The sequence below is a fragment of the Salvelinus sp. IW2-2015 genome, linkage group LG22, assembly GCF_002910315.2.
Source record: "Salvelinus sp. IW2-2015 linkage group LG22, ASM291031v2, whole genome shotgun sequence".
Classification (NCBI taxonomy): Eukaryota; Metazoa; Chordata; class Actinopteri; order Salmoniformes; family Salmonidae; genus Salvelinus; species Salvelinus sp. IW2-2015.
This window is the reverse complement of record NC_036862.1, coordinates 15,480,762-15,495,037: the sequence shown is the minus strand read 5'-3', so window position 1 is coordinate 15,495,037 and position 14,276 is coordinate 15,480,762. Positions and strand designations below refer to the sequence as shown.

Here is a 14,276-nt window from a genome sequence, read left to right as displayed (position 1 = left end):
GTCTTGCCCATTCACCCTCTGAATGGCACACATACACAATCCATGTCTCAATTGTAAWTATTTAACCTGTCTCCTCCCCTTCATCTACACTGATTGAAGTGGATTTAACAAGTGACGTCAATAGTTAAAGGTTAAATTAACAACAACAAAAAAGGAATAATTGCTTTCCCCTGGATTCACCTGGTCAGCCTGTCCTGAAAAGAGCAGGTGTTCTTAATGTTTTGTACACTCAGTGTATATATGTATAAATACTCATATTTATATATAAACTCAATACATTAAGTATGATTACCTGCTGCATTCCAAGATAATCAACCTACAGCACTACACTTCACTTGCGTCATCCTTGTGGTATTGAGATAAACMTGGTAATGCTTTCACTATTTGCATATAAAGATAGTTCCTACATGATAGAGTGCTTGCTTTGTTATGAGACTGATCTTGTCATTTCTGACATRCTGTGAACCRTGTTGATTGCTGCTCGCAGCTGTATTTATCATTATTGTTAGCGTTAATATACTGGCAGTTTATCGGGGCCCCACAAGGGTGCGTGCTCAGCCCCCTCCTGTACTCCCTGTTCACCCATGACTGTGTGGCCACGCACGCCTCCAACTCAATCAACAAGTTTGCAGACGACACAACAGTAGAAAGCCTGATTACCAARAATGACGAGACAGCCTACAGGGAGGAGGTGAGGGCCCTGYCAGAGTGGTGCCAGGAAAATAACCTCAACGTTAACAAAACAAAGGAGCTGATCGTGGTCTTCAGGAGACAGCAGAGAGAGCACGCTCCTATCCACATCAACGGGACCACAGTGGAGAAGTTCCTTGCCGTACACATCACTGACAATCTGAAATGGTCCACCCACACAGATAGTGTGGTGAAGAAGGCGCAATAGCGCTATGGAGATATGTTCCATTCACATTGTCCTTTCCAGGACAATTACAACAACTACAGTAACCATTTTTATTTWACCTTTATTTWACCAGGAAGGGCTCATTGAGATTTAAAATCTCTTTTTCAAGAGCYTCCTGGCCAAGATAGGCAGCACCAAGTCATTACAAAAATTACAGACAGACAACATGAATAACTACAAGTAATCTAGTAAAAAACATTGAATTCACAAGAGTATAACAAAATCAAAAACAGCAAATTAAAAACATTGACAGMTCAGGGAATCAGCCTCAAAATCCTTCATCAGTGATTTAAAAACACCAATCGGGACAAGTTCTTCCAGTTTAAAATTATTTTGTAAGGTGTTCCAAGACGATGGCGCAGAGTACATAAAAGACCTTTTAKCAAATTCAGTTCGGACATTTGGAACAGTTAGCAGGATAAAGTCTAGCGAACGAAGAGAGTACCCACCACATTTCTGAACAATAAAAATGCCCAAATAAAAAGGTAGTAAWCCCAAAATGGCTTTGTAAATAAAAGTATACCAGTGACTGAGCCTACGAGTGACTAGAGAAGGCCAGCCAACCCTGGTATARAAAGTGCAGTGGTGCGTAAGGGTTTTGCAGTTTAAAATAAATCTCAAAGTGCCATGGTAAAGAGTGTCAATTGATCTCAAACACTGAGCGGAAGCATTCATATATAAAATATCCCCATAGTCTAGTAAAGGCATAAATGTAGCTGATACTGGCCTCCTTCTGGCTTCAAAAGAAAAACAGGCCTTATTCCTAAAATAAAAACCCAATTTCAGCTTCAATTTTTTTGTAAGTTGTTGAATATGCAATTTAAAAGAGAGGCCGTCATCAATTAGAATTCCAAGATATTTATATGAGGTTACAACCTCAATCTCCTTGGCTTGGTTTGGCTCAGCTTGGCTTGGTTTGGCTCAGCTCAGTAGTGTGAAAAGGGGAGCGTTGTCTTTTTATTGCTGACCTCAACAACTCTGTCCTGAAGACCAGCAGTGARGAAGAGACGGATGAACTCTTCGTCACTGCCGGTCTTGGCCCTGATGGGATTGGAAAGGTCCTAGGGCTAACAACGGAACAAAACAACTTAAAACACAGGTTGATAATTTGGCACATGAGTAGAGTGATCTCCAGAGTAACATGTTATTCTTCTTAAACTTTCTGTGATGTTGTAGAATTTCAGACTCTTCAGTGGCAGACACTATTGCACTGTTAAAGAAGAGAACGTTATAAAATTGTATAAACAAATAGGATGTAATTATTAACACAAAGGGAGTTCGAGATAGAAAAGATAAGACCAAAAAAAAGGCGAAAATCAAGAAGTATATGACTTACTATGTGGTTAATCTATAAAATATAGAAGAAAATTTTAAAACAGTATTCTCTCAGGGACTTTCACAGGATACACTGTCATGAACTAGGCTCATGAGACATTTATAAGTGATATTCTTCAAGAATGAATGGGTATCATTAATTCAAATGAACAAAAATACCTAATAAATATCACAGTGTTCCTTTAAATAGAGAGACTGTAGTGAAGACACTTACCACCTGGCAAGGAATGTTGGTATCATATTTGAGAATGAAGTTCTGCTTTGTCAAAGCAGTACTGGAAAAGAAAGCGTGCAGGGACTCAAATGAGCATTAACCATGTCAGATCTCTGAATGCTCGGCTATGAAAAGCCAACTGACATTTACTCCGGAGGTGCTGACCTGTTGCATCCTCTTCAACCACCGTGATTATTATTATTTGACCCTGCTGGTCATTTATGAACATCTTGGCCATGTACTGTTATAATGTCCAACCAGCACAGCCATAAGAGCACTGGCCACCCCTCAGAGCCTGGTTCCTCTCTAGGTTTCTTCCTAGGTTCCTGCCTTTCTAMGGAGTTTTTCCTAGCCACCATGCTTCTGCATTGCTTGCTGTTTTAGGTTTTAGGCTGGGTTTCTGTATAGCACTTCGTGACATCGGCTGATGTAAAAAGGGCTTTATAAATACATTTGATTGATTGATATGAGCGGCATGTTGTAGGTTTGGCAGGGTATTCCTGTTGCTAGGCAGAATAGTGGGCAAGCCACTTGGTGTAGTCTGACAGCCCCTGTGATATCCAGAAGAGAAATACATATTGTCAACATACATCATCATCATCATCAAATCACTCTTTCCAATAGAGCTAACACTCTAGTCATACCWCCTTCCTTCCACTATATTGTGATGCTTAAATGATTGTCTATCTATTCCCAGAATAGATAGACAATTGTTGGGGTCAATCCAGTTTTCAATTGAGAAAGTGAATTGAAATTCAAATCATGACTAGAAAATCCTTCTATAAAACAGGCAATTATTAATACATTTCACTTCCAGAAGTCACTGAATTGAAAACTGAACCCAAACATTCCCATGTTCACAGTCCTTACTGACCRAGAACCTGCTGAAGGTCCGGTCTGGGCTTGTGGCTGCAGGATAAGGAAATCTGAGAGGTAAGGCAGTGTGGCGTTGTAAAGGCAGTAGAACACCACACTGGCCAGACGCAATGCTGTCACTCCCTCCTGTGACTTCTCAAGGAAGCGAGTTATCCTAAAATACACAGAGATACCTAGGCTTTTAGGCTTTTCTGTTGGTGGCAAATGACCCATACAGTCATCAAATGTGAGTACTGTTATCAACAATATATTGGTATCAAGATGGGTTGATTTTTCCTGTTGCCTACCAGTGGGTCTCAGAGCATACCCCCACTATACCCCTTGAGCTGCTCTTCMCTCCCTCCTCTTGCTCATAGTATATGGCCAGCTCTCCATGCTAAGTCAAAGAGAGAGATACTAACATGTAAACAAGGCCAAAAAACCTACTCCACTGTGAATTTGGTTACAGTTTCTCAGAGGTGAGGTATATGTTGTTATTCACCAGAAGGAGCACATATGTTATCTTACCTTGGAGCTGAAGAAGCGGAGAACCTGAGCAATATCAAAGTTCTGGTCTGCACAGAACATATCCCCTGCAATCTGTGAGTTATCAGCCACTGCTCCTAGCCGGCCCTCGAGGGTGGTGCTGCRGTCATTCGCTACATTCTCCACAGGGAAGTTATTAGCCGTTGCCCAGCACTCAWAGTGCTTATACCTGGAATGGGAGTCAAGTGTCAATACTGTTACTACATGTTACTGTACTTACTTGTCTGCATTTGTGACCAGATAGACCTCACTGCACAACTGCCGCCTGGAGAGAAATGAATATTCCAAAGTGAAAGGGATTCAATAATGTATTTATGTAAACTGGGACTGAGTATAAGACATGTAGTACAGCAAAACTGTACGGGCAGTCGACAGTAATTAACTTGACTGATAACTCACTTGTTCACAGTCTCCCACCAGGAATCCAGGATTTTATTTTCTCCTATCCCAGACAACAATGCATTTGGTACCCCAGTCAGCTGTCCATACAAACCTGTGACATCATTCTAGAAAAATMACAAATATAGAGTAAAGGGATGTGGGTTTGGCAGTTGTTGCACACCTTAGAACTTTATTTACTCTTCTTAAAATATTATTCCCCCAAAATATGTTGATACTTGAATCTGTTTCAGCAGGCCTATAGCATAGTGACCAGTTGTCGCTCACACCTCAYCTTGCCCTACAGTCATGAAGGTGAATAGGGATAGACTTACGTAACACTCCGAGACTGACTGAACGCTGCGTCATTGAACATGCCCTTTTCTTCCTGAGAAAACTAAACTAAATCTTTGCATTARTTTGGTAGTTTGCCTACCTTGTGCGGCGGTAAGTCTGATTTGGTATTATTTAAGTGCAGTTTATGTGTTTGTGTGCATTGACCTGCTTGTGTTGTGAAATGAACCAACCACGTATGCGAACTCTGCACCCAAACCTCGCCTGCTCACATAAACAATTTACCTTCATCCGAGTTTATAGAATGGTGCTGTGGCCAGCTACCAATAAAATGCATATTATTTTCTTGGCCCTAGTCTTATTGGCTTGTAAACGACATCAAATACATTGGTTTATGCGATACAGTACAATAAACAGCAAAATTGTGTACCCATACGATTTCACGTCGAAATGTGACTGCTACACTGTAGCCTAATTCTTAAAGAGCCAGTCCCTGAATGCTGACCCCCTGCCGACGAGTTCCCATAAATTGCAGTAACATTAGAAAACATAGTTCATAAGTCCATATTACTTGTATATTTTTGTTTAATTAAAAATGCTAATGACAATCACACATGATGTACTAGGTTAGCTAATGATGAAATGAAAACTCAGAATGATACAACTGATGTTCATAGTGGATTCAATAAGTGAACCGAACAGAAAGCGCTCAAACACTTTACGTTTTTCACTCAATTGTGAAGTTCCATCATTTACCAATACAAAGATCCTTTATTACAATATATATATAATTGTAATACATATTCCACTGACAACTTTAGAAAAACAAAGTGCTGAGCCATTTCTGGAAGTGGGGACATCTGATACTAGATGTATCAGATGTAAATGTATTTTGAGACTTACACTAAGAGTTACTAAATATACTTGATACAATGAAGCGCAATTGTGTCAAAGGTAAAAAAGCTAAACAATTGTATGTACATGACAGCTGAATAGCTGCGGGGAAAATCTTTACTTATAAGAGCTAAGATGGTTTTCCGTATGTAAAATGTGACCGTTTAATGGCCAATCTGCAAACTCCTTCAGACTGATTTTGTAGTGAAGTGAGAATTTTCTTCTGGTTTGAGGTCCAAAGTTCTGTCACAAGGTAATTCTACCATTCCTCCACTGAGATATTCAAATTCTATGATCTAACATCCTTCTTCTCCCCTGACTATCCATGCTGCCCATCACTGAGGGTCTGCTGTTGCTGCTCCAACAATGCCATTCTGTCGCATCTGGTTCCTCAGAATCTGGTTCTTGGATTTCCAGTCTTCTACCTGTGCAAAATTGGAGGGGAAAAGCAGCTCAAACAAAGCCTATTATTACAGGTGATGCATGGATTTGTGAAAAGCTATTCTATGGTTTGGTATTTTGTTTGCAAGTTACATTTTCAGCATGTTTGAGGGGTACAGTTTCAGCACAGCGAGGTGCAGAACCCCTAACCTTGATCACTTTATAAGTAGTTAATAAGTTGTTGTTTGGATGCACAGTGATTCGTAGATCAGTGATGCTGCGCAGTCTGACTACAATGCTGTCAAATCTCCAACACACATTTTTTCTGTGGTTATGTGTGATTGCATACAATTAGTGTTGCAGTAAGTAGGTGAACAGGATTGATGATAGAACAAAAATCTCTCTCACTCACTAATCCTACAGCCTGATCAGCAAAATCCAAATCTGAACCTAATTTGAAAGCGTGAATGAATCATAGTAGGCTGCGTTTACACAGGCAGCCCAATTCTGATCTTTTCCCACTTATTGGTCTTTAGACCAATCAGATCTTTCTACAATAATTGGGCAACATATCAGAATTGGGCTGCCTGTGTAAACACAGCCATAGTGTCTTACCTCCTGCCTCAGTAGTTGGTTGTCCATTCTGAGCCTCTCCAGGGTGCTTAGGTCATCCCCTAGTCTGAGGTTGTTCTGCCGAAGCTCCTGGATATAGTCACAGGCTTTGGAGAGGATCCCACCTTTACTCTGGACCAAAACAGAAAGACCGTGTCACCCTCTCCCATGTAGGGCCAGGATGTTTTTCCTGAGAATGTGTTCTGACAAGGAAAAACTCTAGGTCCTCAATTTTATAACTAAGTTCTTTCTAGTCAGTTGACATGTTCATGAAAAACTCTTGGCAATACCCATGAGACTTGAGTGTGACCCATTTTATGGTGATACTGACCTCATTACTGATACTGACCTGCCCTGACTTGGTAGGGTCAATGTTGCAGTCTGGGATGGTCTTTGAGAGCGTGACAATCCAGTTGTTGATCTTGTCCCTGCGTCTACGTTCAACTTGGAGACAAATTACACAATAACACATTTGAGTAGGCAAGCAGGGCAACATATGATTCTGTGCTCAATGTGACATGGAAACCCAACTAGCATTTAATAGACATTTCATATGAAGTATTGTATGAGTAATTTATGATAGGTATCTAGGTCTCACCCTCGTTGTGCTGGGCTCGCCTTTTGTCATCTCTAGAAGTGCGTGGGACCTCTGATTTTCTACAAGACACAATCAGTATAGACATGAATAAACAGATATTATCATGGAAACCATTGTCATACACAGCATACATCCATATGTGCAGCTAAAACAGTAACAAGGCTAAGTAATTAAGACCCAACACAAAAAGAAACATGAATGTGCATGGGACAGTGTGGTTAACTAGTATGGTAACTGTGATGATTCCCCTGGCTTCTCCAGTCCAATACCTACTGTACTGATCAAAATGGCAGCTTACGTGTTGTAAGGTTGTGTGCGAGGTGCAATGGACCTCTGGTTGGCTCCCGTCAGCACTTCCTGGGGGGACATCATCACATACAACTGCCCTGAAACAAAGAAGTCCCTTGCTTCCTTCAATCCAAATTGGCCATATAAATGTATCAATATCAAATGTCAATCAAAATGGAAAGCCAATTGGAAATAAATGCATAACCTGATGGAGCATAGAAATGGGATCTATTCATTCTATGTGATTGAGTCTCCTTAATCTCCTCACCAGTGGGAGTGCTCTGACTTAGATGCGTATCAGATGCCTGCACCACGCTGGTTACCATAGTGCCTGGTGAAGTATCAGCGATGGTGGCAGGGTAGTAGGTGTAATGCGTCTCAGTGCCGTCCCCTTCCAACCCCTCGGACTGAGAGAACACAGCCTACAGTAAGAGGACACCTTTGTCAGTGTTGAATAACAATCAGAACTGTACACAGTGAGGAGTAGAAGTATCTGTATTATCCCAGATTAAAAACAATGCTGTTTGATTTACAGAATCTGATTGAATACTACTAGCCTGGCGGACAAAACTGGTTAAAATGTATGTGATTACAACCAGAAACAGGTTGAAATGACTCATTTTGGCATCATTTCAAACCAGTGTTTCCCGCTGGGAGAGCCCCAAGTCCTGCTCGTATAAATTTTCACCTGGGTCATAGGCTGTGTGGCTGCAGGAAATCCAGTGAGCACACTGACTGCTGTGGCTCCATCACTTTGAGCCTCCAACTGTCCATCAGACACCTGGATGACTCTGTATGTCACCTTCAGCAAAAGAAAACACACAGGTTTGCTGAGCGAAACATCAAATCGGTAATTAGTAATGACAGAAGACTGAGCCTCAGAAAACTGTGGATGGGCATTGGCTGGGCTCAGAGCTCTAGCTCAGAAACTTCAGCTAGATCTAGTGAGCCCTGTAGAGTATGTTCTCCCTAACTGTACCTGCCCAGCGGGAGGGTAGTACAGCTCCCCTACCTGCCCCCCAGCTCCCTCCGTCTTGAATAGATACTTTATGGGATGCTCTGAGGAGAAGGTGGCGGCAGACTGAATGGTGGCGATGGCAGCTGATGGGTCATCAGCTGTAGCCACTGCACCTGAAAGAGCAAAAATCTCTATAATATAAGAAAGAAACTACCATGGGTGTCTTCTGATGTTTTGAGGGGCATTAATTCCTTTCCACATGACGTTACCTTCTTCAATGACATGTGAACTTTCATCCGGGTCTGGGCTTTTCTGTTGACTACATAACAAAATGAGAAGAACAATGATAATATACGGTAACACACCGCTCTTTCAACTTTTACTAGAATATGATCATCCAGCCCAACACTCAAATTCATTACAACAAATCATGTGGAAGTAGCTCTGGTTCAAATGGATGATGGTTAAATACATTTATTGTTAACTCACCCCTTCATTTTCACAGTGTCAACTGGAAAGAGAATCTCCTTCATTCACCCGGGAGATTAACAGGCTTGAGGAAAATGGACACGTTGGTTATTTTTTTGGGGAAACAATCTAGGCTACAGAAACCCAATCACAAACCTGAAACATCTGATTTCCAAACATTGGTACAGGCTCTGCGTGTATTCAACTAGAATATAGAAAGCCTTCAAGGAACAAGCTATACTGTGTGTTTAATTGAAGTGATAACAGTACTCTTTAGGCCCCTTCAACGTTACACACTACAATGTAGCCGCGAGCGTAGAACCTCATTCAGCAAATAACTAGCGAACATTACCCTGTAACTTTAGCAGATGCATTATATTGCTGAAGACGTCATGCAAACAGCTGCAACGAAATATCAAAATTCTAAATGGCGAATCCAGCTTTCTAAAGTAGTAAGTTAACTAACCATACACTAACACATACCGATGTTTACTTGTTGTATAAATGAAGAATATGGAGCTAGCATTAGCATTAAGCTGCATTATTCCAGCGGTTCCTTCAAGCTGCGACGGGTCAGTTCAACAAAGCATCTTTGCTATAGCTAATGTTGTGATTTAACGTAAACTAGCTATTTAGCCAGTAATAATGCCAAGCAAATGTCCAATATTTGGTATTTGTACAACACTGCTTGAAACATCGAAGAAAATAGCTACATACAAGATCGGAAAATTGTAGCTACTTACCGTGCAATTGGCCCCTCCCCAGTTGTTTGTCAACATTACTGGCTGTCTGCGCCAATGACTGAATGGTCTGCGCATGTACCAAATTTTCGGTGCGCTTAATTTACACCGTATGGCGCGCTCAATAGCAGATTTGGCCTGTTTACCATTGCACTGCTCCTCTAAATTATGCCGGGTAAGATAAATCAAACGGATCTAGAGTTGGGGCTATCTTTACCGGGCTTCATCAACTGTGCAGATCTAGGATCAGCATTTTAACCACACCACTGGTATAAATCTATTGATACAATATAAAACCGATTCTGAATCTGGTACCGTGGGCAAGTACATTAAAAGTTATTTTGGCCCTAAGGGGTTCACTGTTTCACTACTTTGTAGGTCTATCAGGCAGACAGTTATGTGAAAGTTAATCTAAATTCCCAAATTAATGATGCCTGCATGCACCGTAACTCTGCCTTGTTTTGTTGTAGTCTCTATTTTCCCGCTCAATAGCCAACGAATTGCTACAGTGAGGAAAAAGTGACTGGCTGGACAGCGCCCGAGGTTCGAACCCATTTACAAAGTTATAGAATATGGAATGCCGTTTGGGTCTTTACGTGTCAAACAAGATACACATCAAATAACACTATTCTATAATAGAATGTCGTGTGTGATGAATTTGCACGTGCAAGCCAAGCGCCACCACTACTARCAGTAGCATTGTCAAAGCTGTATAACAAAAGTCTGCAAACAAGCACACACTGGCCAAGAACGATGTGTTTACAATACCGCGTTGGTAATAAGGCATTATTTGACCGCAACTTCTGGGGTAGCTAGCTTTAGCTTGGTACCTAGCTAGCACCAGCCTGAAAACAATGACCAGTAGAAACTGCAGTAATTTTCATTATTCTTAACAAGTATTTAGGAATCCTTGTGAGTAAGTATTTGCTAGGTAGCCACTTGTTCGCCTATTGGAATTGAGCATCAGTTCATGAAAATAAATAGCTAGCCATGAAAATAAATAGCTAGCCAGCTACTTAACCCTGTTGCCCAAAGCTAACGCTATAAGCAGCCAGCTAGCTTCACCCTTGCTAGTGACGCTCGACAGGACCGGGTTATGTGTTGTGAAGCTAGAAACAATACGGATTAGGCACAACAGTGGAATTTGCGGTTGCCATATTTAGAATAGACGTTAAACAAGGTTGGAATGTGAAGCAATGCAATGGGGTATCAGTCTACTCAGTGACACGCACAGAACATAACTGTTAAGAGTTTACGCAAATATTAGCGTTGTAGCTCTTATCACGGGATTGTGACTGTGAAATCACCTCACCAGTCAGCCTATTGTGTGTATTGACATTCATATTGCACTGTACAGCTTTACCTAAGGATTGGGGATCAATGAAACGGGGTATCAGTGTACTCAATACCCAATATATGTTTTTCCCAACGTCTTCCTCAGAGTTATCAGACTCCAAAACATCCACGCAGTATTGTTTTTCCTTGGGAATAGTGTTCAATACATATAGGTTGACAACAAATGTGTCAATTCACAGTTGTTTCAGAGTCCCGCAATAATAGACAGGTCAAATAGTGCTGTTTGATTACAAATAGTGAAATCATGCCATAATGGAATAGATCATGRTAAACGAGGTTGGAATGTTCTTATATGAATTCAACAAAAGACAATTTGTTATTTTGACAAAAATATTTTGAAATCACACTGGACGTATTAGACTTTAGAATTGCATTGGGGGCATACTTATTTCACTATAAAGCCTTACCTATGGATTGTGGATCAATGACATGGGGTATCAGTCTACACACAGAGAACATTAGTGTCGTAACTTTTATTGCGGGACTCTGACACCACTGTTAATTGAGCCACATTTATTGTACCAGTCAACCTACTATATGTATTGAACATTATTCCAGAGGAAAAACAATACTGCGTGAATGTTTTGGAGCCTGATAACGCTGAGGACTTTGGGTAAGGCTGTACAGTACAATATCAATGTCAATACGCACAATGGGCTGACTGGGAGGTGATTTCCCACAGTCAAAGTCAAGCAATAAGAGCTACGACGCTAATATTTGCATAAACTCTTCACAGTTGTGTTCTGTAGGTGTCACCGAGTAGACTAATACACCACTTCATTGCTCCACATTCCAACCTTGTTTAACATTAAGTATGGCATGATTCCACCAATTGTAACCTTATGCATCCCTTTCAAACAGGGACTTTTATTTTGAAGGCGAAACGCAAATTACACTATTGTGGTTAATCCTTATTGTGGCTAACTTCACAACACATAACCTCTTTCCGGTCAAGCGATACTAGCCAGATGAAGCTAGCTGGTTGCTTATAACGTTAGTTTTGGACAACAGGGTTAAGTAGCTGGCTAGCTAGTTATTTCAATAGGAGAACAACAAATGGCTACCTAGCTAATACTTACTCGCATGGATTCCTAAATCATTGCTACGAATATTGAAAATGACTGCAGTTTCCACTGGTCATTGTTTTCAGGCTGGTTGCATTGGTGCTAGCTAGATATCCCAGAAGTTGCTAATAACATATTTGCAAACATTTTAGATCCTGATCTCATTTCAAATGCTCACACAGACGTTCCATTGAACGTGTCGAAAGTAACCACTGAGCTATTCCGCCGCAGTATTTTGTGTGGGAAATTCGTTTCTTACCCAAATAAGCATCTTATATGCTCCAGGTGGTCAGCTGACCTGTTTGTTGGGGTAGGTAGTGCATTTAGGAGAGGATCTTCCATAGTGACATGAATACCACAGGCCATAGCAGGGTGTGAGCTTGATGCAACATCAACCCCATGGTAGAGCAAGCTTTGATGTGTTCTGGGGAGAGGAAGGTTATTGTGTTCATTTACATGTACAAAGTCATCCACTTGAGGAATATTGTCAGGATGAGTTCTCTGCAGCAGTGGGCCTAATCTTTGTTCCTTTTACAATGACGATTTTAGCATGTAAATCTTGGTGGGGCAAAAAAACATAGTCGCATGCCAGCAAAGCCACTACACAACACAACACTAAACAGTACATTATTTGGACTATAACGTTGACAAACGGTGCCCACAAACTGTTAGAGCTTACATAAAGCTGTCCTAACAGTTGAGTCCCAATACTAGTCCCAACATCTTAGTACTGCTACACCTGGCTATCAGCGGAACCTTGTCTGGTAGCGAAACAGTTCATTTAGCCTCATTTACTGCCTTTAAAAAAACATAGCTGATATGGCTGACTTGCTTTAACAAATCTGATTTCTACTGACAATTACAAACTATGGCATTAAGGGATGATGAGCGGATAAGAGACAATCCGTAATTTCGATTAAGACAATAATGAGCGAGCTAGGACGGACATAGTCAATATAACTACTTGTTCAGCACTTTTGAAGTGTACAGCGACAGAATTCAGAACATGGGCCGTTCTTACAGTATTCTCCCTGTACACCAAGTCAGAACTGTAGGATAAATAAAGGCAGACAATGAAAGCTCTTACAATATTCAATGATGACATTTCTCTAAAACAGACTATAGGCTACATGTGCACCCCCAAGTCAGAACAGTAGGCTAAGTTAAGAGGGGGAAAAGGACAAAATTAGTAGGGTGAGGCACATTGGTTACTAACAGCTTACTACACAACATACACTTAGTATTACTTTCTTGGCTACAGTATACATATCTCCCTGGCATATTGGAAAACTTGGAACTTGGAAAAAACATGGTTGAACCATGACGTTAGTGATCTTCAGGTCGGAGATTTAGATAGAGGCCCAAGTTCCCGACTTGGAATTCCGAGTTGGATGACAGTTCAAAACATATTTTCCCAGTCAGAGTTCATTTTTTGCAGAGTTCCCACTTGTCTTGAACTTACTGAAGTTGGACATTTCCCAGTTCCGAGTTTCCAGTTGTTTTGAAAGCAGCAGAAGTCATGCTAGATTGACAGCATGGCCAATGTTGAATGTTTATCCTTTTAAACTTGGAAAAGAGACCCTTAAACCCAGACTTGGACCACACATTCACTCCACTGAATAGCAGGCTAGGGTTGCTTTGCAATGCTTGCAGTTAGCCACTAATTCCATCCAAACCACTTAGTGTTGAATTTGCAATTTCCGACTTGTTGTGTAATGTTTATGTTAAATGGCCGATGAGCACCGATACGTCTTATCTATAATWTATCTTCATATGACAAGGATTGAAAAGGATTTGCCAGTAGATTGTCAACTTGATTCATGATGATGACTGCTAGCTTGCTAGCAAAATTTTTGAAAGTATGATGTTGACATGATCAGTACAATCAAAGCTACTGTGTCAAAGCTACTGATATAACGTGATTTGATGTCATTTTATCTGTGGCCTTCTTGGATGGGTATTTACAATGTAACACTTTGGCAGCACCCAAGGGGCTTGCATTTTCGAGCTCTCCCCTTAGATTTAGCTGTGATGTGGTTTCCCCATGAGTGACAGAACACTGAGCCAATCATGGCGCAACTAGAGAACATTACCAACCCCTACTCTCCGTATTTTCCGCTGGCTGCCCCACCACCACAGAAAGCACTGAGCTAGGCTGAAACACCTGCATTTTGGAGCTGCCTTACTCAAGAAAGAAAAAAAGAGACCATCTTTGTATGCAGCTTTATTAACTCAGTGATTATTATTCTTTTTTTTTTTACATTGTTTGCAAACTGATATGTGACACGTATTAATGCTAAAATAACATGCAAAACAGGACCACTTTTTTTTTTTTTTAAAGCTAAACTGCCCTGAATGATGTGTCACAGCTGTCCTGTT

General features: G+C 40.8%; 2 protein-coding genes across 8 annotated transcripts; both read right to left on the bottom strand.

Annotated features, from left to right (window-relative positions):
* Positions 1-1,037: 1,037 nt before the first annotated feature.
* LOC139022802 (uncharacterized) lies at positions 1,038-5,040 on the bottom strand. 2 transcript variants are annotated; one of them, XM_070434068.1, is made up of 6 exons: positions 4,824-5,040; positions 4,266-4,372; positions 3,849-4,035; positions 3,629-3,717; positions 3,340-3,495; positions 1,038-3,016 (listed from the first exon to the last, which is right to left on the bottom strand). In XM_070434068.1, the coding sequence occupies exons 1-6, from the start codon at positions 4,827-4,829 to the stop codon at positions 2,800-2,802; spliced, it is 762 nt and encodes a 253-aa protein (XP_070290169.1). In that variant the 5' UTR covers positions 4,830-5,040; the 3' UTR covers positions 1,038-2,799. The 2 variants fall into 2 exon arrangements, 1 of the variants encoding a protein (XP_070290169.1); XR_011473846.1 differs by lacking the exon at positions 4,824-5,040 and adding an exon at positions 4,580-4,812 and having other exon boundaries at positions 3,849-4,372.
* A 65-nt stretch (positions 5,041-5,105) lies between these two features.
* Positions 5,106-10,600, bottom strand: LOC111949510 (upstream stimulatory factor 1). 6 transcript variants are annotated; one of them, XM_023966746.2, is made up of 11 exons: positions 9,481-10,600; positions 8,759-8,822; positions 8,539-8,588; positions 8,291-8,442; positions 8,000-8,113; positions 7,580-7,733; positions 7,322-7,409; positions 7,024-7,082; positions 6,757-6,869; positions 6,429-6,557; positions 5,106-5,857 (listed from the first exon to the last, which is right to left on the bottom strand). In XM_023966746.2, exons 2-11 carry the CDS (start codon positions 8,800-8,802, stop codon positions 5,768-5,770), a joined length of 993 nt encoding a protein of 330 aa, XP_023822514.1. In that variant the 5' UTR covers positions 8,803-8,822; positions 9,481-10,600; the 3' UTR covers positions 5,106-5,767. The 6 variants fall into 6 exon arrangements, with proteins under 6 accessions (XP_023822514.1, XP_023822516.1, XP_023822517.1 ...); XM_023966748.2 differs by having other exon boundaries at positions 6,775-6,869; XM_023966749.2 differs by having other exon boundaries at positions 8,324-8,442.
* Positions 10,601-14,276: the final 3,676 nt, after the last annotated feature.